At 39.0% G+C, this 24,271-nt stretch overlaps 1 protein-coding gene across 3 annotated transcripts in view; it reads right to left on the bottom strand.

Moving 5' to 3' along the window:
• Window positions 1-3,138: 3,138 nt before the first annotated feature.
• ATOSA (atos homolog A) overlaps window positions 3,139-24,271 on the bottom strand; it is a 50,321-nt gene continuing 29,188 nt past the window's right edge. For all 3 annotated transcript variants that reach the window (XM_082488890.1, XM_082488891.1, XM_082488892.1), the window contains 11 exons: window positions 19,826-20,010; window positions 18,729-18,931; window positions 18,154-18,279; window positions 16,041-17,892; window positions 15,407-15,526; window positions 14,380-14,459; window positions 13,507-13,615; window positions 12,516-12,674; window positions 10,583-10,651; window positions 9,525-9,724; window positions 3,139-4,139 (listed from right to left, as the gene is read on the bottom strand). In XM_082488890.1, coding sequence (XP_082345016.1) covers window positions 3,986-4,139; window positions 9,525-9,724; window positions 10,583-10,651; window positions 12,516-12,674; window positions 13,507-13,615; window positions 14,380-14,459; window positions 15,407-15,526; window positions 16,041-17,892; window positions 18,154-18,279; window positions 18,729-18,931; window positions 19,826-20,010 — 3,257 coding nt within the window. In that variant the 3' untranslated portion in view covers window positions 3,139-3,985. The remainder of the gene's footprint in view (window positions 4,140-9,524; window positions 9,725-10,582; window positions 10,652-12,515; window positions 12,675-13,506; window positions 13,616-14,379; window positions 14,460-15,406; window positions 15,527-16,040; window positions 17,893-18,153; window positions 18,280-18,728; window positions 18,932-19,825; window positions 20,011-24,271) is intronic.

Genomic DNA, 24,271 nt, shown 5'->3' with positions numbered 1-24,271 from the left:
AGCAGACAAGAATGCAAACTTCAGGAATTTCTTTCAAATCTATATAGGAAATTAATGTGAGGGAAAGCAGTTTTGAGGATTCAGCAGTTCCTTAATGAAATTATTTCTTTACAGAAACAAGTGTAAACTATACAGTGCAGAGGAAGGATGGAAGTAAATTAAGAATATCAGGAAAAGCACAAGTTCTTCAATGGCCTCAAATACAAGAAAGCAGCATATAGAAACTAGGTCATTTTTTTAAGGATGTGCATCAAAAGCAGACCATGAAGAAAAGGGACACATCGTTACTGAAAATTACTGAACCAACTATGTAAAGACCAAAGGATTTAATGTTTCTTTTGTTCAACCTGACAGGGTGAAGATAGCTAGTGTAATAAACTCGCAACAGAATATAACCTCAAGCTGGAAAAAGGAAAGATCAGTCTATAAAATACTTGCCATCGGTTCTTTTTTTTCCTTATCTCGTAAATACTTTCAACTTGAATGAAAAATTATCCTGGAGGGTTTAGATAACTGAGTGAAGCAATCTCTAATTAATTAGCGGTCATCTATATAGGAACCTGTAGAAAACGAGCAGGTTTCCAGGAGGCTGATCAGATAGGAGTAAGGAGAAGACAGAATACAAGCTATATAATTAAGCTGTCTAATTAATAATCACCTGAGAAATCATCTAAAGTAAGCACTCAAAACCAACTGAGTAGCTAGACATAAATACACAATTAAGAACATGGGTTTCAAAAAATTATTTCCTTTAACCAAAAGGAAAGAGACCATGTGGAGAAGTGGGTGAAGTTGGCTGAAGTTCCAGACACCTTCTGGCGTTAATAAGGCCTCTGAGACTTCCCCATGCAAATTAGGGAAACTTAACTAGACAAAAATTTAATGTGGTGGATGCAAGTTTTGTTGGCAATGGCTATCAGTTATTCAAACAGCAGCAATGCTGTGTTTAGCAGGATTTCACAGAGGGCTTCCCAGGGCCGATACTGCTCATCAGTTCCACTGGTGACCCAGATAACATACTATAAACTTTCTTAATATTAGCAGATTCTATGGAGTAAGAGAAGATACAAGAACACTAGAAAATAATTGCAATTCAGATTCAAAGACCAGATCAGATACAAGCAGGCAGGACTACTACGTTATACCCGATAACAAGATGAATGCAAGTTGACATCTCCCAGTACTGAAAAATCAAGTATTATAATGGGATGTATGAATCCCATAAGACTTTAATCCATAAGACTTACCAACCAATCCTTCCAGTCTAATTGGCACAGAGGCACCCTGCTTGGGATGCTGTGTCCAGCCTGAGACACTTCAAGACAGATTCAGACCAAAAGAAGGAAGCACAGAGCCAGAATTCTGAGAGGTACAGAAAATAAAATCTACAAGGCAAAGCTGACTGAACAGTCTGGCATTGTCTTAGATATAGAAAACAAGACTGAGAAGGGAGATACAAGAACTGCATTGTTTTCTTTGCTTATAGTGAAAAGGCCAAGTAGCATTTGACTTCAACTGCAGCAAGATTTAGTTGGACATTATAAATAGCTTTCTGTGATAAGTATAGTTTAACACTGGAAGAGATTCCTTGGAGCCTCCATCACTGCAGGCCCTCATTAACCACTCAAACGTTTGTCAAAAATAATTCTATACGGTTGAGCCTATTGAGGAGCAAAGAGAAGCAGCAAAAGACCTTTCAAAACTTAGTCTAGTCTCATTTCTTAACCTACACACAGCAGGTCATGTGGTATTTAGTTCATATTTTAAGAACATTCAGCATTTCACCAGGTGTGTCCCTAACGAAAAGTGTTAACTCAGATCGAGCTGTAAATGGAGAATGATTTAGTTAAATCAAAGTTGTGCATGGATAATCTAAGGTCACTTTCATTCTGAATCCATACAGGGGCTAAATGTGGTTTGACTACTTAAGTCAACACAAATTTATTTCCTAGACATGACTTGTAGTGACCAAGTATTCAAAATCCACACTTCTTTGCCGTTCAAGACAAATTAATATATTACTTTGAAGGGAGAAAAGGATGGCTTGAAGGAGTCATTTAAAGTTATCAAGATACAGACGTACAAACATTGCATATTGTCAGTGCAAAATCTACTACAGTAATCTACTACAGGCAAATTGTGACTTTTCATTAAAAGTCTGTCCTTTCCCACCCCCTTTTTCATCAAGTATGCAAGCAGATGTGCACCATGACACAAATGAGTACTCCGAGGATACAGGCTGTTTGCTTATGACTCAATAGTAGCTACAAAGAAACTAGGACACATTCTCATTATGCTAGCCTAGTTCCTAGTTCTGTACACAGTACAACTGCAGTTGTATTTGACTCTTCTACTACCACAAGAGACCTTTTCTCCATTTTACAGGGCGCACAAATGACTAGGAACTGCAGACAACCTCATCCTGTACAGTTTTTCCCAAGTCTCTATAAAAGAAATGCTAGCTAACCTTTGAAAACCTAGTGTAACAGAGGGGAAAATACTGCTGAAGCGGGGATCAGACTCAATAATATCTGAGCTTTGCCCTTCTGGAGCAATAGTCATTTGAATGTACAAGATAGTTGATAAGTATCATCTGGAAAGTCTGGTCTCCCTTACTTTCCCTGGCAGGCTTCCTGGAGATTTCACGATACAGTGACTTCTCTCATCTAAGGGCAGTGCTGAATATACAAAATGCACGTTCATTCCTTCTGCAGTCTTCATCAGATAAGCGTGTGATACTCCCAAATATGAAGGTCACCTTTCATATTACTGACACTCTAAACACCTACAGCGATGCAAAGAAAAACACATAAACCAAGGTAAGACAGTTGAGAAACTCCGAGATCTTCAGCAAACATTGTAAAGCTTCATTTTCATTATTAAATGTGTACCTCAAATATAATCAAATGCTTCTAACTTTATTTCTCTCAGTTACACAGTTTAACACGTAGCATAAACTGTTTATCTGACTGTGTTTTGTTTCAGGAATACACATACATACTGGAAAATATTTATATGCCCAATGTAGCATTTCTAGTAAAACTTCCTGTGGCCACCTAGTGGCTTAAATGGAACTGACCTATTAAAAATATTTAGGATTACATGAAGATCCTCCTTATCTAAAAATAAAACAAAAAGTACAAGTTTCATAGCTTTTGCATATAATTAAGATATAAATACTAATTTGTTTGCACGGTACATCCTTTAACACAATCTGAGAAATCAAATGGGGGAGGGCGGGAATTTTATGTGAGAAAAACTAATAGCAGAAAGCAAAATTAAAGTGGCCCTTAAGGAAAGAAAGAAATCGAGGGAGCAAAAAATGAAGTGAACCAATGATCTAAATGCATGAGTAAGTAAATTAACAATCTGGACTATGGTATTATTCAATCTGTATGAGAGAATGAAAAGAAAAAGGGTACCATTAAAAAGAAAAAAAGAAGAAAGCTAAATGGTTGCATAGTATGAAATGTTATGGAAATTCACCTGTTGTCCCCATTTTCAATAACTTAAATGAATATCACTTAAAACATCACACAGATTAAAGACATCTGTATATATTTCAGATTTCAATATTAATGCCAAAAATACATAGTATGATTTTACATAGGATTTATGCTACATTAGAACACTAAAGACAAACATCACTTGAGTATTAAATGAAACATTAAATATTAAATAACTGAAAAATAAAATAAAAAGTGTAAACACTAAACTAACTTGGGAATTTGCTATTGCAACACATCCAATGAAGTGGTTTTAAACAGTACAAAAAGATTAGATTTAAGTATGTTTCCAGTCTACTTGGAATACACAAAGCTCATTCCAGAATCCTTTTAGAAACTGGTCCAGGATCACTTAAGAACCTTCTCACTCTTGAGCGCTATTTTCATTCCTTTACAGACTTTATACTGTCATCTCTACCGATCTTCGCTTGCAAGGAGTAATCAACAGTAAAACGAATACTTTAGTTTGCCACTGTTTGCTAGCATCTCGGTGAAAACTGAGGATTTGTTGGAGATTCAGTGTAAGATTTGAGTTCATATGCGGCGCCGCTATCAACTTCCATGGATTTCCGAGAGAATAGGAGCCTTACATCTCTGTGGAGGTAGATCTTTCCAGATTTAGAACTCTGGAACCTGAAAAGATACAAATATCTGTATTATCTAAAACAAAAGAGTAATCTTTAAATATTATTCAATTAAATGCATTCCTTTAAGAGGTTAAGGCCAAAAAACATTTGAACATACAAAATTAATCAGTTAAAATGAAAGAAATAATAACCTAACATTTTCAATCTACTTTGTTTCCTTTGGCATTTAAAGGCTCTGTTCCTAATCACCAATGTAGTGCACAGCTTTGAAAGTGGGACAGAATATTTGAAGCTCACACTGCAGTTATGTACACCAAAGATTAAGGTTCTCGGCAATCCAGAAAGGCAAAAAGTGCTCTTCAGTGGGCACTCCTGAAAATGCCCAAAGGGTGGCCTAAGCACACACAAAAGGGAAAGTTCAAATACCAACAAAGGCATACATACATATCAAATGTGTATTTCAGTGCTAGCTATCATACAGACAGATTTCATTACTCTCTTTGGGAATGTACCAGCAAGAAGTTTACTACTGCCTTACACCACAAGCCAAATTTAAGTCCAACTCGAGAAGCAGTAGGTATGTGGATCTCTGCAGGCAGACAGAAGTTTTTCACACAGAATACGGAGCTATTTCAGAGACTATAGTTCACTGGCCCAATCACCAAAGTAAACAGCAGCCAATTCCTGAGCCCATTTATCTTTTATGCTGCGGCTAAACAGCCTAGTTCAGGTCCTCCAAACCTGCCAGGAATGTGCCAGTTCCACTTTCCCTGAGATTTAACAACTATAGACAGAGAGATGAGATCTGCATTTCAGAGAACTGTATTCTATAGTCTTCATCTGGCAGAACTCCTTAATTTCCTTCCCTCGACCAGGAAAGGCAGGAGAGCCTAAGGAGCATTTCTTATGGCAACTGAACTTAATGTTGCTATCACTATGTCACCATAAGGGAGAACAGCTATTATTATCATAATGACCAAATGATACCATTACAAATACTGCATACACGACTTACACAGCGTACACGAATTATCACACATATTACATTTGCACAGATTTTTAATAAGCATTTACTCATTGAACCCATTGAAGCAAAATTAGTATCTCTAGAATAAACCTAGCCATAATCAGACTGCAATTCGGAGAGGCAGAAGAAAAACAGACAACTACAGAAGATCCGTGAAGGTTTCATCCTCTGGGGCAGGTATGTGGTAGAAATGGATTCTGTGCCACTGTTTTGTTCAGACGAATGATGCAGAATAGCCTGTAGACATCCCCACAGCCAGCCAAAGGAAAATTCTGCTCTCCTAGATACAGCTGTCAGGGGCATTCAATGTGGCGGGGTCCAGCAGAGTGCTCCTACTGGCTGCCACAGAGTTCCCCTCCATCATTATTTATTTGCCGGGTGCTGTCTACCTGGTAGGCAAAGGGGAGAAGCTTCTTTCTTAAGACTCTGGAGGCGAGCACAAGAAGGAAGAGTGAAAGAGGCAAGGGACAAACTCAACACCACAAACAGTTAATGCAGCATGTAGCTCACAAGACTTTTTAAAATGAAAAAAATTATCGAAAGATCTGTTGCAGCAAAAGTATGATTGAAGTTCATTCATATAGATGAGAGAGATCTAGCTATCCAAGCACCATCGTAAAGTAGAGCTCAATTCCCATTTTACACATGGGTCTATCACAAAATAATTAGCAAGGTCTATTTTTAAACTTCTCGAGCTCACTATTTTCTGTTAGTGAGAATCCTGCAAGACTCCCTTTGCCCAACAAATAATGCTTCCCTATAATGTGGCTTTTCTAAGCAAGACACTTCACAAAGATTGAAGGAGGATGAGTGGGGGACAGCAACAGAGTCTGGGGGATTCTTTTCATCTCTGCTTCCATCACCTAATTTTGGTCTTTCAGAAATGTTTATCGTAGTAATTGGGATTTAGAAATGTTGCTTTTTATACAAAATGCATTGTATTTATGCAAATACATTGGCATAATCAAGAGACAACCATTACATACACCCTTGCAGGGTGGTGATCGAGTGGCCATCATGGGACTGGCTCCAGAGCTGTGGTGGCTCCGGTAGTTTTGTGTAAAGGAATAAAGAAAAACACAACTGATGTCTCTGACAGATGGTGTCCTAGGAACAGGATCAATAGACAAATACAGGAAGGCTTAAACACACAAATATCAGATGAGCTAGAAAGTCTGGCAGAGGAAAGAAAGTGATAAACATTACTGAAGAAATGACAAATACAAGCACAAACCCCCTATGTATATATTTTATAGGCCATCAAAATTCACAAAGAACAGAGTAAGCTACAGAAACAGGATACAGCAGGATGATCACAAAAGCATATGTAGCAAGACATGTTTTGCAAGTGGAAGACTATACTGACAGATGTTACAGATTGTGTTGTAAAATCATTAGGACAAGGATACAAATTTCAGGATCAGGAAAAATGCTGAGAGATCAGAAAGATCAAAAAGCAACTAGTAAATCAGTAATCGCAGGTATCTTCAGCTTCCACCAATAAATGTATCATATGCCACGTTAGGAAAATATTTTTTTTTAAAAGTAGTGATTCCTCAAGGTGTTGAGAAACTTTTTAACAACCAGTTCCAAGCTTACCCTCTACCTAGCCTTCAGTAACAACCCCTGTTTAGCTGTTAAGTAAGAACAATTATGCTCCATGCAATTAAAAGAGGCAGTATGTCAGTAACTAAAGCTGTTGACAAAGCTTTCAAAACTTGAAAAATGCTGAGCTGTGGGCAGGGTAACTGTTTAATTGCATTTTACAGGGGTGCCAGAATGCGGCCTAGAAGCCAACGGATGGTCGTCACCCTCAACCCTGGACAGAAACGAGACGTGAGCAGAGCTGGACTCGCAGCTCTTATGCTCATGTAGGTTCAATTACAACGCAAAAAACATTGCTTCACATGCAACAACAAATTCATCCCCAAAGCATCTTCAAGAAACGACTTAAGCTGCAGGTGCAACTCTTGGTTGTCTTGTAGTGATAAAGCTCTGCTGTCCGTGCAAGCGACATTTTATATCTGCGGGTATAAATACAGTCTAATGTCGTATTGAACAGTATCTCCAACATACAAAACTGCATACACAATAAATCTGACACTTTAAAAGAGTGTTGTAGAAAATCTGGCCGCCAATGTTAAGTTGCAGACCTATGCAAGCATTTTTGCTGAATTACCACTTGAAAAGAAGCTTTCATAATGTGAGTGCTGACAACTGTGATTAAGGCCTCGCAAGCAGACGCGACCAAAATGCAGCTTACTGATGGTGACTTCATTTGTTTTTTTGAGCAAAATTTCAACACGTAAGCTTAAGATGCCTGTTTTCAACAACTACTGCAACTAAAACTGAAAGACTGTTCTAAGCCAACTTGAGTAACAAAAAAAAAATCTTAATAGTTTAAACTTTTTAGGTTTGTATATAAGTTTTCAGTAAAACTTGTTTGAGGAAACACTGCTGCTTTTAAAAAAGAAGTTTTAAAACCAACTTACATGTGAATTAATATACTACTAAGACTTTTTAATCTCTCCTAATTAAAATCCATCTTTAGTAAAGAAGGCTACTAGATTGACAAGTACGTCTTTTATAAAATCAGAAGTACTCTGTATAATAAATCACAAGACAGATCAACGTAAACCATTGCAATATTTCAAGGCGTTTTGCAGTTCTTCCATTATGGGAAAGGACCCACTGTTTGGGTTCATCTCTGAAGCGAAAAACTTCTGGCATACTCTTCAGGTATTCGCTTTCCAAAGTATGCAGCTAAGCATCATAATTATCAGACAGTTTGTTTTTCTAGCCATAAATGGATTAATTTCCAATTACACATTATAAATCCATGAGTTGATCCCCATCAGATGTCTGAAAGCTGAGCTAAATCATACAGATATTTCAAACCTAGAAGCATCAAAAGTGCTACATTTCTGTCTCTCAGCAGGTATCAGAAATAGGAAGCTCATGAAAGAAGACTTCTAGCTATAAAAGACGACTGAGAAGAAAGCAGGTTTGCCTTCAAATAGAAGTAATTACTGTGTTTGTCTACAAAAAATTTACAAACTGCATTAAAGCAGAAACTGAAAGGGGACGCAAGTGTACTACTCTTCATGCTGGTACACCAGACTTGGCTATAGATTTTTGCCCACCTCTGCAGCTGATGCCTGCCTCCAGTTCCTCTGCATCACTTAGATCAACATTACAAGTGAATAGAGCCTTTTATTTGGGCTACACGCTCTTTTTCAGAATTTACCCCAGAAGGAAATTTTTAGAAAGTGGTTACTAACTTAGACACGGCAAGTTAGTGTGACCTGAAAGGATGAATTTCAATCCAGGCTAAAATTCAGAATGAAAACACAGTTTAACAGCCTCGTCGTGATGCTATTTTCACACTCCAGTAAACCAACACATATTTTTTTATGACTGTCAACTTTCATTTAACAGCAAAGCTTGTCCTGGAATCACTGCCCTAGACAAAGTTGTGTTTCAAAAGTCTGCTGGGTAGAAATCAATGCCACTAAATAGGGAAAATAATATGTACCAGAAGTAATTCTACAACAGGTTAAAGAGAAGCGTGTAAGAGATTTGATTTTGTTCTGCTTGCTCGCTTCAGAACGTCAGCCGCCATTGGGTTTCCAAATGCTGCAATGAAAGCACCGGCTCTGCACGGATGTGGTTTGTTTACTACAAAAATGCAGGAAAAAGTCTGCAAACTGCAGAAGGACAGAGTATCCATCATTCCTCCTTTGTTTCGAACCGTAGTCTCCAGAACATCCCGAGAGCAGCAGCACAGTATCTGATTTCAGGCAGTGCTTTGTAAATCATTTAAGGAAGATTGTGTGAATATTTTATAAAGTGAAAAGCATTATCAGCAGTATTGCATCATGAAACAGGTATTTACATTTTTACCACGAAACACTGTATTTTTAGGAGTATCTCCAAATGCTTTTCATATTTCAAGCTATTCTGGTGAAGAGGCATGTGTGTAGGACACTGGGCACCATCTCTACATTGATCCTTAGTTTCAGCTTTTGCCCATGTAATATCCACACTATTTCCTGTAACCTCAAAAAAAGCACACTGATTCAGCCAGAACTAAATCTCTCTTGTTAAGAAAAGAATTAAGCTTTACAAGGCTTTACAACATACTTCAGTGCCAAGACCGAGCTTTATATTTTAACTTTTGTTTCTCCCAAGAATCCTAATTATTTAATTGCTCTTCTTCCTCTACCATCCAGCTTGAAGACCAAGTTAAAAGTATTCTTTTTAAAAAAATAAGTCCATATACAGAAAGGCTGGCTGGGAAAGAAACCATGAGATAAATTTTGGCAGGTACTTGTTTTTTGTGGTTTTGTTTGTTTGGGGGTTTCTTTTTTGTTATGGTGGGGTTTTTAACTCTGAGGAGCTTACCTCAGATGTATGAGGTAGCGTAGTAGCCTTTCTTCAGTCTGTTGACTGTTTTCTTTATTGACAGTTCTCTTGATTTCTCGTCTCACAGGAACAGAAAAAGTTCTTTGCCGTAGGAATGTTTGATGATTAGCTGGCATTTCTCTCAAGTCGTAGATCACCACAAACATCTTCACCACAGTTTTGTTAGGGTTAAATAAGGTCTGAAAAGACAAACAATTCAATACAACACTCTTTAGAGATGAAAAATAAATAAAACAAAAAAAATACCAAAACCCAAAACAAACTGCACCTGCCAAAAGAGTCGTCATCCTAGATACACTTTGTTCTGGTGCCATACAGAAACATTTATGTAACAACACTGTGCAGTTTTTCTGTTTTTCAACCCTTCAGCTACCAGCAATTCCCATTTTTAAACATAATACTAAACACAACCTAATCTGAATGAAACACTAGTATATGACTACTATTATTTTACTAATCCGCATCCCCATTTTTGTTTATTTTTCCAGTCAGCTTTTTGTCTACACTGTTTTCTAGACATAATACACTCCCAGGAAGCACAGTGGTGGGCTCCGCTTTTAAACCTGAAGTTACCAATGTGTTACCATGGACTGGGTTCTTAGAAGTAGACTCTTGGCTCTAAGCAATGACTGATTTACTTTCTGATTTTATTACAAAAAAAAATAGGTGGTGTTAAAACTTTACAAACTTTAGATACAACTGAGTATCTAATTTAATCTTAATCCCTTTAGAAAGATTTAAGAATTTGGACTGTGGCTATTACTTCTCCATTACTTCTTCAAAGCCATAGTGTCCCCAACTATTCCAAATCTTCAGTAATCGATTTTAAGTCTCTTCACAGAACAGATGGGTTCAAAGGTTGTGAGCCTTTTTATCCCAGAAATTACACATAGATTTCTACTTTGAATAACTACAGTACCTACAGAGATGCACATTTCCACTGCTAGCTTCATGCTCATCTCCAATAACCTCATCTCCTCTGCATGACTTTCTTGGTATTAGTGGTTTCAAGGCAGCCCTATCTGCTGAGTACGTACCACTTGTATTGTTCCTGAAGGCGGTACCCGATAACCCCTTTTACCAAGGGACTCTAAAGTAATTACACCCTAGGAAAAAAAAAAAGACACATATTTAGTACACAGGGAGAGATATAGACAAATCAAAATGTTCTATTCATGTAATTGTATTTATTCGAAAAACAATCAGTAATGAATAAAAACTAAAAATAGGGAAGGCGATGCACTTAAGACGGTTAAAAATCAACAGTAAGGGCCTGACAAATACTTTGGCAGATCATTAAAAGCTGTGCAGTAAGGTGTATGTTCTCTTGGAACAAAATCCAAGTTTCTACATCTCCAAATTACCAGTCAAGGAGCTATGGCGAAATAGAGCTTTCTTTTCCAAATGGCTTGTAAGCTAAAAGGAAAAATCATCTCCTTTCCATTTTTGTATCACCTACAATCACACTAATACTGCAAATCTCACAGAACTATTTCTGTTTTCCAAAGGCAGTAGATGCACTTAACCTTCTATTCTAATCCAAACTTTAGCAACGATGACATCTGTTTTTGTAGCAGCTGGGATCTACAGAGCTCCCGAGTGTCCCCCACAGCACTGCAGCACTGCAGAGGCCACCCTTAGGGTGCTGCCCTAGAACACACGTTTGATTAACCTGCAGTGCACAACTGTTGGATCCCACTGCACTGGGCTTCACTAAAAAACCCCAAACAAACAACAGAAAAAAAGACCCCAGAACAGGGAAACTAGCTATACAAACAGAAAACAATGTTTCTGATGATGAAGGCACTATACAAATGTTGTATTAATCCTGGGAGACTCAGCCATAATACCATGTTTAGAGCATGTGGAAAAGCCTGAAACAATGAAACCCAACTAGGAAAATAAGCAATGATTCTTTAACCGTTTGAGGAACACCAGAATCCCTTCACCTCCTGGAAAATCATGTGAAATAATCCAGAAAGATGAAAGCAAAAAAAACCCCGGATGCCTCTTTGCAGTGATTAAGAGAAGACACATACAAGTTTAAACTCTATTACTTGAACTTAACTTGCAAAGCCATTTCATTTTCTGAATACTTTTAAAAACAGAAGGTCAGAAACATGGTAAGTGCTATGAATTTAAAGTCTAAATATTGGAATAATCAGATGTTCAATGCTTTACTTACATGTTTAAACAGACTATTTACCATATTTTAGACAGAAATACACATATGAAACCCTCCAAAAATTAGATCTGTCACCCAGGTAACACTGAGGTTCCTTAACAGGCATTCAGAACAAATCTAGCTGTCTGATTCAAAGTTAGCATACAAGACATCTTTTGCTTTTTACAAGGAAACACTTTTAGATATCCAAAAATTGTGCTGTCATTGTAGAAATGTGGAACAGAATTAGCACACAGATACTGAGAACACAGATACCGTGTCAGTGCGAACATCAGCAAACCATGCAGCTTGTGAGAGTGCCACGTGTCACGCTAGCTCAGATGATATCTGCTTTAAAAGAAAGGGCTGGATAACTTCAGAGTCTAAGGTCTCCATCAGCACTTGTACCTTGGCCTGCACCTAAGCCACTTGCTGGCAGAGTGGTTAGTTGCCCAGGGCAGCTGCTTGTTGGGACAACAAAATGTATCCCATTAAGTTTGGCTATTGCCTCACTGCCTATTTTAAGTTAGATGGATAAAAGAGATGGTGAGTGCTGATCACTCCAGTGCAGAAGGAGACAAATACGTTAGATACCCCAAGATGAGAGCAGTTGGGTGGTGGGGCAAAGCAACGGGAGAAAAAGCACTAGGGAAAGGAAGAAGGGACAGGAGAACTCCATCATAAGCAGCTGAAAACAACCCAGGTCCCTGCAAATCCTCACTTCTTGAACCCTCTACTCACTGAGCTCTTGTTCTTCACCTCCTCCTATCAGAATTTATTTAAAATAAATCCAACCACACACTTACCATGTAAGGAGAGGGTGCATTATCATCTGAAACACTGTAGAATGACACTTCAACTGGCAGAGTCATGTGCGTGGGACAAAAGACTCCACTTGCTCCCACTTCTGCTGTGAAGCCCTCCACAATGCCGAGTGGGTCTAAGCGAAAATTCAGGACAGATTCCTGAAAAACAAAACACATACAGCTTAGGTCGGGAATGCCTCAAACAAAACATAGCAAAACTAAGCAGCAAACAAGGAAACAAGTTCATATAGGAACTTGGGCCTTTCATAAGGTGACCTGCCAAAAATCAACACTGAGGCAAAAATTATGATGAAGAGTGGAACATTCAGCAAGAAGAGAGTGGTTTAAGAGAAAGCATCATCCAAATCCAGTCTCCATCCCACTGAAACTGGTGAAAAAGCCCACAGAGAATTTTATTGCAGCAGGATCTATGCATTATTTTCCTCGACATACACTATCTGAAAAAAATAATAATCTAGAATCTGTAACTTCCTCAACATATTCATGGTAAGATACAACCGTTAATGCACCAGCTATTAGTTGTTGCTATTTGATATGCTACATGAAGTGAAAAGCTGGAGACTACACTTCAAATATTTTCTTTTACTACACTGATTTAACCCAGCTTTTGTGACATATTAAGTAGACTTTAAGAGTGAAAAAGTAAATCCTTGTTTCTAGGTACATATATTATAAACATGAACAATTATAGGTTGTTCAATCTCATTTAAGTCAACAGAACACCTCCTAACTGTACCATAGTGGGAAATAAAAGTTACAAGCAACTCATTGCATCTGAATCACCAAGACAGAAGATATCTGGGGTGTGAAATATGTGCCTTTACAATTGAAAATTAAAACAAATTTTATTCAATTTAATTATGAACTTTCACATTGTAATCAGGCTGGAATTATTCCCAGCAATGCACTTTTAAAAGTAGTACAGAAGAATACTAAAAATACCACAAGAATTCTAGAGAATATGCAATACCTCAAAGTTTCCCAGAAGGCTAAGACTTGTTACTGGTGGAGCACTAGAACTTAGAAATGGTTTCCCATGGTTCTCTGGATCACTGTCTCTGTTTATACACTGTTGTGGGCTATTAAAAAAAAAAAAAAGACAGAATAAATATAAAGGATAAACACGTTTGCTTTTGTCTTCTGAGTATAAACAGCTCTAGAAAGAATCATTTATTTTACTACAAAACATTGTCCTAAAGAAGTAACAGGTAAACATTGCCTGTTAATACTTTAGCAAAACATTTTCTAGTTAGCTCAAAAAATACTTTCACAAGTTTTACATTACAAAGGATAAAGACGATAAAAATCGGGTTGTTCATTAACTCCATTAGCAGGAACCAAAGTATCAGATTATTTGCTCTTGTATGCAGATCTTTTTGTCTCATATCCTGAAGTTTCCAACATCAAACTACCATACTAAAAGCTCTTTATGTTATGTGTATTAATGTATAAAAGGTCATGGTTGGTCCCTTTTAAAAGTTGAGTTCTCTGAACAAGTTAAGGCTAAATGCTTAACCCATTCAACAGTAAGAACAAAGCATAACACAAAAATAACACCAATTTGAAGAAGAATCAACAATTACTATCTTTTCTGTTCGAAAATTCAAGTGTATCTTACAGCATACCTACCCCTGCATGGGACAAATCCTGGCAGCAGCTCCAGAGCCATGTCCCAGAGCTGTGCTAACCTCAGCTGCCAAGCTTTATTTCAAAATAAGGATTCCTTTGAAAGGCACTTATTTTTTGTCTTTGCTAACGTGCTTCATTGTTGCATACAGGTATGTATGCATACAGGCCTTATGTCTCCCCAAAATTCTTGCTGTTTCTGGTAAATAAAACATACCTTCTTGCAGACAGACATTTCAACTGCAGCAGTGATGAATCCAGATCAAAGCACCCCGACTGTGTTTTTCTCTGAGGAACCTCAAAAGGGAAAGAATATGCTAATTTGAAAACTGAACCTCTAGTAAGGACAATTTTGCTAAGTAAGCTCAAGTTTGCCAAGAATATTCATGACATTAGAAAATTATAAAAAGAGAGCAGAAGAGAGTAATTCATGTACATTCTAAATGTAGTGCAGAAAATTCTAAAATTATTAATGATGAGACTGTAAATTTTGATTAACAGGCAATACGTAAATAAAGACTCATTCAAGAAGCTGATGTCTCTTTGGAATGATACAGAACATTACTAATAAACAGGCTGTAACAATTCCCATCCAAGTTCCCTGAAAATATGACAGCCTTTACTAGCACTGAAGAATAAAACATATCACGTGTTGATTACAAAACATCACTACTTCAGTAGTTTTAATTGGGACTCCCTTTTTCTTGCAACATCCTACAAAGAACTGTAAGACTTCCCCAATGTCTTTCTGCCTTTTCACAGCAGCTTTGTATCACTTAGTCATTCAATGACATCTCTGATTGCTGAAGAATATACGGTACAAACTGTTCACAGAAACAAAGGTTTGGAATAATAGGCAATCAGGTATTAATAACACACAAAAACTCTTAAATGACAAAATATGTTAGCTTACTCTTAAAACACTGATCTTCAAAATGCTTTCTTTTGGGCTCTAAAATAGCACTGAAGCATTTTTTTGCCACAGAATTTTCTGATGTCACCTTTGGTTCATCTTTATAGGATCTCAACAACTACCTCTAATATTTTCTTTTCCAGAATTATCGTTCAACTTCATTTGAGTGTTAACTCTCAAATTTCCACTTGTAAGAATATTCACTCTGACACTTCAAGTAAACACACACACTTCCCCTAGGTTATCTGTCAAATTTTCTACCAGATTTTAAAAGAACAAGATACTTCCTTTCTCATTTAAAAGATAAGTTGTAATTTCAACAATAACTTACAGGACTTGATAGGAGAGGCAATCCAGTTCTGGGATGAAAAGCCTTGGTTGAAGTTCCATCCAAGGATCGGAAATTATGTTTCCGCCATGTATTTGTGTGTTTTAGAGATGGAGGTGCTTTCTGTCAGCAAAACAAATTTACTCAAGATATCAATGGGACGTTTCAATGGCCTAGCAAGGTAATACTTTGCTTGCTGCAACGGAGAAGACTTCTGAACCAGGTTGATCTGCATCACACTAGCATATTATGAAACATTCAGTATAAATTCCCCGTGGCTCAACCTACAGTCACACAGACCGCTCACTAAAGGTCACATACCATATTCAGACACTGGTATATTTATAAAAAGACAGGATGCCTTACTTATGCTTATGGAAACCGTCATTCATAATGTTATCACGGTGAGAAGAACGAGACAGTGTTCTTCTCAATGTTAAACTTATAATTAAGAAGGTGTGGAGGAGGCACTACCAGCCAAACATTACTTCAGACCACCCAGAAGCCAACAGTAACACGCTGCTTCCTGTGAAGTCAGACTTAAATCCCTCTTCATATTGGTCCTTAGCAGATATAGGGTACAAGCTATCTGACTAAGAGCAGCTATAGGAATTGGCCTTTTCCTCTATGTATTTACCTGTGTCTCTGGGTTCTTCACCCGCTCACACTTAACTATGCCGTCTTCTGTAGGTTTCTTTTGAGAAGTGCTTTGGAAATCGAGGTCTATTGGCTCTTCATTCTCATCATGTGCAGTTTTCGTTTTATCTTGTTTATTTTTGTTTTTGAAACTGTCATGGTCTTTATTTAAATAATTTTCAATACTAATAAGCTGAGTGTTTTGCTCATAAATATTTGGGGGTTTTGAGTCTTTATCTAAACACTTGAGCTCATTTTTGTGCAAAGAGTCAGATACCTGCATCACAGTTGCTTTTTTTGTACCTTCAAGTATTCTGCGTTTATCTATCTGTAAATTGTTAAAACTGTCCGTGCCATTGTTCTCACTAACAACAGTTCTTTCTTTAAGTTTATTTGTGCAAATCTGTTCATCAATGCTGCTGAAATTTGAACACTGTTTAATTCTATTGGTTATCTGGTCTCTCTGTGCATAACCAGAATGTATCGTTTCCAATTTACCTGGCAATTCAGATTTATTTTCTTTAATACATGATGACGACGTGTGAATGTTAGTAAATGCATGAGAAGTTTTATTTGACGTCTGATGAAATGCATTTCGGACAGCTTCACTGGGTTTTGCTAAAACCAGTTTTCTTCTTGCTTGGAGTTTCAGAGAAGACTTCAATTCTCCATCAAACCTAGAAGGACTGACAGGAGTATCAGGTGTCTTCGTCCTTGATTTACTGCTGTCTTCTAACAAAGAAAAATCAGATTTAGCAAAAGAAACAGGAGACAAGTCCTTGCCTTTCTTCAGCAAATTTTCATCTTCATATGTACTTCGGAAAATTTTTGAAGTAACTGGGCCAGTCTCATGCACTTTGAATGGACGTCCAGCAACATGAGAAGTAGCTGGATCACAATGAATCAAGTGTTGGGCAATCCTTGCTATCACCTCCTGCCGCTCCTGAAGCAGAGAATCAATCAGGGGATTACTCTCTCCTACTGACTGACGGCCACAGTGGTTCGCTGGAACACGGGCATCGAGCAGTGGGATCTCCGGTATTGCTCTAGTTTTGCCATCACCACCATCTTCTTGTATTGCATTATCTAAGTTGGCAGTAGAAACAGGGGAGGTGTCCTTGCCTTTCCTTGGCAAGTTTTCATCTTCGCAAGTACTCCGAAAAGCTTTCGGTGTAGCCGAGCTGTTTTCATGTATGTTGAATGGACGTCCAGCAACAGCTGGTGAAGTAGCTGGATCACAGTGAATCAAGTGCTGAGCAATCCTTGCAATGACTTCTTGTCGCTCTTGAAGTAAAGAGCCTATCAAAGGATTGGTTTCTCCTGTGGGCTGATGAGGGCAATGACTATTCGAAACACGGGAATCAACTAGAGAAAAGGATTTAAAAGTTCTGACAGGTGTTTCATGAGACTGTGTCTTATTGTCTGCTGTAGCATTATAACACTGAACTTTGGACTGCGATGCGCCAAAGTCAGATCCAAGTCCAGTAGATGGATAAAGTTTTAAATTTCTGAGAGATGTGGTAAATTCAGGTGTCTTTTTTCCATTAAGTAGGCCTTCAGGTGTCATTGTCCACGTCTGTTTCCCACAGAAGCGCTGCGGACTGGAGGTACTGCATTGCTGTGCCACACTGGAACCGCTGTGCTGATGTAACTTACGCTCTTGCATTCGCTTTTCGTAAAAGCTAAGGTTGGTGTGAATACTACAGGTCAAAACTGGGTAGTTTGATTGTCTAGGCAAGGACTGGACGCTGACTCTCAAGGCCACATTGTGAGAAACATTAGGAACGGGAAAGACATGCTCAGTTGGTGTCTGGGAGAACGTCCATTGCAAGTCCACATCTGCAGCGCTCACCCTGAAATACAGGAACGGCATTTACAGAAATGTCTAAATGAAGAGTCTTTAATTATCTATGTCATGACACAAATATCTAAGAAAAAGCATTAGACACCAGCAACTGCTGTACTTTGCGAAGTATACGAATCCTACGCAATCACCAAAGTACTGGGCCAACAACGTGGCACCTTCTGAAAGCAAACAGGAGGGAAGAATGGTTTTAAGACAAGTTGCAACAACCTGCAAACAGCAAATGGGTTTTCTTCCACCCCAGACGTACCTGTACAGAATGTTTCGAGGAACAGCACCATGCGAAACACTCAGCCACGCGCTTAGCTGAGAGAAGAAAACAAAAGAGCGAACAGCCAATAAAAGGGTCTTCTCTTCAATAAATCGATCTCCACTCCTAAAATGTATTCAGAGAAACACATGGATGCTGGTAAGAATATACACAGAGAACTACTAGAACTAGTACATTTTCAGATCTTCATTCTGAAAATAAAATACAGCTGAATCAAGCCAAACAATGACACGCCTCAAGCATTCTGAAGATTACGAAGTCTCATTTGTTTTTATCCACATAATTATTTATACAATTTAACATAACAAATAATGTATAAAAATGACCATTTTCATCTAGGAGCATTTCACACTCTGCATTGCACAAGGCACACTGCAGGAAGTATGAGTACAGGAAGACTACGATTAAAAGATGCTTAGATTTCACAGGTAAATAGTAGTTTTCTTAGCTCAGTTCTCATGGCAAAGGGCCAGTTCAAAACCACTAACTGATTACTTTCAGGACTTTAATATACGGTTCTTGCAACTATCACCTAATCCTAATATCCAACTTACTGTCGAGGAACTGGCTCCAAAATCCACCTTTCTAACAGCAATGCATCTTGTTTGATTGCAGGATCATTTAAATCATTCCCCTCGGTGGTGGGCCCTTCATCACTATAACAACAATCTGGAAGTAGCATCACTTCTACCATGATTGGAATATTGTTCTTCCACAGTAGCATAACCTCAGATCTGGTTCGCCTGGCTTGACGACACTGAGGGAAAGGGAAAATGTCAACATATACAAGCCATAAAAATACTAGCCAGATTTAAATCTACTTTAAAAGCATGTTCCAAATTTCTGGAAAAAGGCAAGGGTCAAATTCTGTAAATGAGGTTTCACCAAACCAGAGATAAGATTCCAGAGCCACTAAATGAAAAATAATTAACAAATACTTGATGGTTGCTGTTCCAACAACTTCTGTAGAAAATTACAAGAGCTCATAAAAAGACATTTCCCCAACCACTATACTTTTCTACCTTGTATTTCTCTCTCCACAAGTCATCCTCTTGGATAGACACAGTCAAGCAGTATCTTTATAAATTGTGTCTCGGAGCGGGCTAACTTCTGCATGAATAATAACTTAAATTCACACAGTACTTAGTAACTTTTACTTGAGAGATGAGATGCTCCAACCTTACTCCCAAACAGACTAGCTAGATTTGATGTGGTTGTGGGTTTTGGATCACTAACTTTTCAACAATACCTGGAAAAGCAAAACGTTAGGCAAGTCAGCCTACATTTTCTCAAAAAAAAAAAAAAAAAAACCAACAAAAAACAAAAACCCCAACCCCAAAAAAACAGACCAAGAATGCCAAGTATAGCGCTTGCCATTTGCATAATAAAGACTCAAATAGGTACTGCATTCAGGTAGTCATGCAGAATTTCATGTTCAAGGATAAAAGGCTTAATGATCTCTCATTTTAAGGACAGATCTATTATTAGTACAATACTGAATTACAAACTCGTTTAAATGCAGGACTGACAGAAAGCAATTTTTGTTCATGCTTAACTGTGAATCTACCGTGGGGCTCTCAGCTGACTGTAATCATGGCAGCACAGATGCACGCACACCCTGACATTTTAAATGAAATGGGTACCATCATACCTGAGCCAGTTTGTCGCTGCATTCATGCTTAGTTGTTGGCGGCTGACTTGATTGTGCAGGTGGGCAATGAAAGCCCTCTGTTCTGCCCTTGATCGAATACTCGGGCGTTCGACCTTCGGTGATCAACAAGGCCAAGGAGACCAGGAACTCCTCAGCTTCATACTCAAAGTATTCATCCAAAGTATCTGTCATTTCAAAAAGAAAAAATAATGACATTTGCTTTATAACAAGTTTTCAGCTGTTGGCTGTCCCCGCAGTTTGTTTCAATTTACACTTAACGAGAGCTACGGGAAATGGATCTTTGTATCAGACTGGCTGCAGTCTCTATAAGGCCCAAGTCACTGTACCACCACCAAATATCTTTCTTCATCTCATAACGGTGTCACCACAAGCAGACAAAATTAGAAAAACTCTCAAGAAAGCTTCATGTAGTAACTGGTCAATGCACCAGATTTCAGTGGAGCTGAGAAACAACTGCTTGTGTGGTGAACCACAGCTGGATCACAGCTTCTCTAGAAGAAAATAGTTTCCTGGGCTCTAGTGGGAGAAGTCTGATGGCAGTATGACTTGGCATCGTTAGTGTCATATGACAGACAGAAAGAGAAGTCACAATACATCATAAAATACATTAAAAATTGAATAAGAAAAAAAATAGAAAGATTTACTTCTATTAGAAAAAGTGGGACACAATGTTCTTTAAGATTTTTATTGCGAGTCCCTCCTACTGAGAGCAAGACCCATTTTTAGTCACCATTAACACACAGGAAAGGTTCCCAAGGAACACATGGAGTATTCATTGTTTTGTCCCATGGTCAGTCTAAACTTGTGCAAAGAATTAAAACTCAACAAGTCTCCGCAGACAAAGCAGCAGCTGGCATTGCTCTTCACGAATTACCCTGGCACACTCGATTCCTGCAAAGGTAGGATGCACCAGTCCCCTGATTTTATAGTGTTTTGTAGAGCACCATTCTCCTCCTCCCTCATCATGAGGATGTCACACATCATTCAAACAGACTGAAGTACAACCAGATTGTGTCGTAAGTTTCAAAATTATTTAGTTACTGAAGAGGCTACAGAAAAATCGCTTTTCCAAGAAAGCTAAAATACATTCACTTCATAGTCTATTACAAGAGCAGCAAAGAAAAGCAGGTGGAGGCAAGGCTGCCAGCAGTTCTTTACCTTTATTTTTATGCTTTAGGGGAACAAAAGCACATGACATCTTCACAATTTTAGCTTAAATGTCCTATGTCATCTACCAAAACAAAATTGCCACAGGGACAGAGTTAATTTCTATTCATGTTTTGATTACCATGCATAAAATACCTTTCCACTTGGAAAAAAAAAGAATTCAAAAGTCTTTTTTGTCTTCATTTTCTAATAGCAGAGTATTTGGCAAACAAGGCAAGTCATACTTGAGAGATCCATACAAGGGATGCACAAAACAAAAGCTCCAATTAAATGTGCAATTACCTGCATATGCAAATTGTAAAGTATGTAAAACTAGCTTTTGCATGTATATATTTGTCTAGCCCAGGCTCGTACTCCACAGACCCCAAGGCTTATTGACTATTTTGAGGGTTCTACATAAAGTAAATAAGAGAAGTCAGCCCACTACCAGAGCACTCAGTTCATTGCACTGGAATCCTTCATCTTTGGTGACTCTTTTTTCCCCCTTTTTAAAGGAATGCACTTACACAGCTGCTTTGAGTGGCAGGGACGGGCTATAACCAGGACCCTCTTCCTGCCGTACATGATCTGTCCATGGCACACATGTTTGGGAAGGGACTCTTCCCAAACAGGTACCGGTGCCAGCTGCCTGCCCCCCGCCGTGAAAGGACCGTGGGCCCTGGAGGAACAGGGTGCTGCCAGGACAATTCATCTGACCACCGCCTGTCCTCGGGCAGCAGAAAGGTCAGAGGATAGACGAATTACCCTGGAGGACCCCATATGGCATGTGAACGATAACATTACATCATCTGGCATGAGTTAAAATGGTCATTCATCTGACGGATGGCAGAAAATGACTAATAAAGGGTGCATGAAAGATTAAAGGAATGGTAAATAACAGAGAGGAGAAGACATGTAGGTAGTGATATGAGTCACTTACAAAATTAGGCACCTGCAATTTTACTATTTTTTTTTCAGCTGTAAGTCTGGTGAACAATAGGCAAGGCATACTTAGGGATAGGGAAATGGGATTTGGAAAGACTCTGAAAAGGATTTGGGTATTACAGATGACAGAAAAAATAACTGCAGTGTTATCTTGCTGCTAACACAAGCATCATGCTCATCTTTGTATGTCCAAAGGCCATGGTAATGTTAAGAAAGCCACAGCAGGAAGGATCACTACTGAGTATTTTTCCTACTCTGACACAGAAGTCCCAAAAATCTAGGCAGTGTTCAGCAGGAGTGGTATTAATTTAAACAAGAATTGCCTCATGCTTAGGCGACTGAACAGAAGGCGAATTCATCCCTGAGAAAATGTGTAAGAGGAATTCTATTTAGTTAAAATATGTAAAAATATCTATGGCTTTAAAGAAAAAAATAAAGAGCTTGATCAAGACCTGCATGCACTTATGCAGACAGATCCTATCTCAAACACCTTCCTACTGTAACAGGAACATGCACAGTAAGATGTGATACCTGAAAATTTACACTAAAGAATTTTAAATGACAAGTAAAATAGACATGCCCTTTAATTAACATTAGCAGCTTACCATATGAAGCAGTAGACCTTCTAGTATTTGGCTCTCTTTTTTAGAAAGAATTCATATTTGATCAAAAGCTTCTGGACTTGACACGAATTAATAGATAAATCCTATGGCCTGAGTGCTTCTGCTGATGTGTTTCAATTCAGGTAAAAAGCCCACCACCTTTTTGCTTTAAAAAATTTGATACTAAAGCTTATATTGTATACTTAAAATGCTTAGTGTCTTCACAGATACATACCACAAATTTACATAACAAGCCATAGACAGTTTAAGCATGTCCAAATGCAAGATCCAGTGGATCTAATAAATAAGACAGATCTAGTGAATAAAGCAAATAAATCTGAAATAATCATTACTCAAGATTCAGAATACATATGCAATATTACTTTACCTAAACACATAAAACTTACTTTTAAGTTCAATTTGCAAACATCATAGAATCATACAATCATAGAATGGTTTAGGTAGGAAAGGACCTTGAAGATCATCGAGTTGCAACCCCCCTGCCATAGGCAGGGACACCTCCCACTAGACCAGGTTGCCCAAGGCCACGTCCAGCCTGGCCTTGAACACCTCCAGGGATGGGGCCTCAACAACCTCTCTGGGCAACCTGTGCCACTGCCTTACCACCCTCAAAGTGAAAAACTTCTTCCTAATGTTCAATCTGAACCTGCCCTCTTCCAGTTTAAAGCCATTCCCCCTCATCTTATCGCTATAGGCCCTAGTAAAAAGTCCTTCCCCAGCTCTCCTGTAGGCCCCCTTTAGGCACTGGAAGGCCGCAATAAGGTCTCCCCAGAGCCTTCTCTTCTCCAGGCTGAACAGCCCCAACTCTTTCAGCCTCTCCTCATAGCAGAGGTGCTCTAGCCCTCGGGTCGTCCTCGTGGCTCTCCTCTGGACACGCTCCAGCAGGTCCATGTCCTTCTTATGTTGGGGACTCCAGAGCTGGATTCAGTACTCCAGGTGGGGTCTCATGAGAGGGGAGTAGAGGGGCAGAATCACCTCCTTTGACCTGCTGGCCACACTTCTGATGCAGCCCAGGATAGGGTTGGCCTTCTGGGCTGCAATCACATACTGCTGGCTCATGTTGAGCTTCTCCTCAATCAGCACCCCCAGGTCCTTCTCCTCATGGCTGCTCTGCAGCCATTCCCCGCCCAGCCTGTATTTGTGCTTGGGATTGCCCTGACCCAGATATAGGACCTTGCACTTGGCCTTGTTGAACTGCATGAGGTTGGCTTGGGCCCACCTCTCCAGCCTGTCCAGGTCCCTCTGGATGGCATCCCTCCCCTCCAGCGTGTCTACTTCGCCAAACAGCTTGGTATCATCAGCAAACTTGCTGAGGGTGCACTTGACCCCATTGTCCATGTTGCTGACAAAGATGTTGAACAGTACAGGTCCCAGTACCGACCCCTGAGGAACACCACTCGTCACTGCTCTCCACTTGGGCATCGAGCCATTGACCGCAACTCTGAGCGCAACCGTCCAGCCAGTTCTTTATCCACCAAGTGGTCCATTTGTCGAATCCATGTCTCTTCAATTTAGAGACCAGGATATCGTGTGGGACAGTGTCAAACACTTTGCACAAGTCCAAGTAGATTACATCAGTTGGTCTTCCCTTGTCCACTGCTGCTGTAACCTCCTCGTAGAAGGTCACCAAATTTGTCAGGCATGACTTGCCCAAGCTGGCTGTCACCAATCACCTCCTTGTTTCCTATGTGCCTCAGCAGAGTCTCCAGGA

This window comes from Vanellus vanellus, assembly GCF_965231255.1.
Source record: "Vanellus vanellus genome assembly, chromosome: 11".
NCBI lineage: Eukaryota > Metazoa > Chordata > Aves > Charadriiformes > Charadriidae > Vanellus > Vanellus vanellus.
The sequence above is the reverse complement of the archived record's forward strand: the minus strand, read 5'-3'. Positions and strand labels throughout refer to the sequence as shown.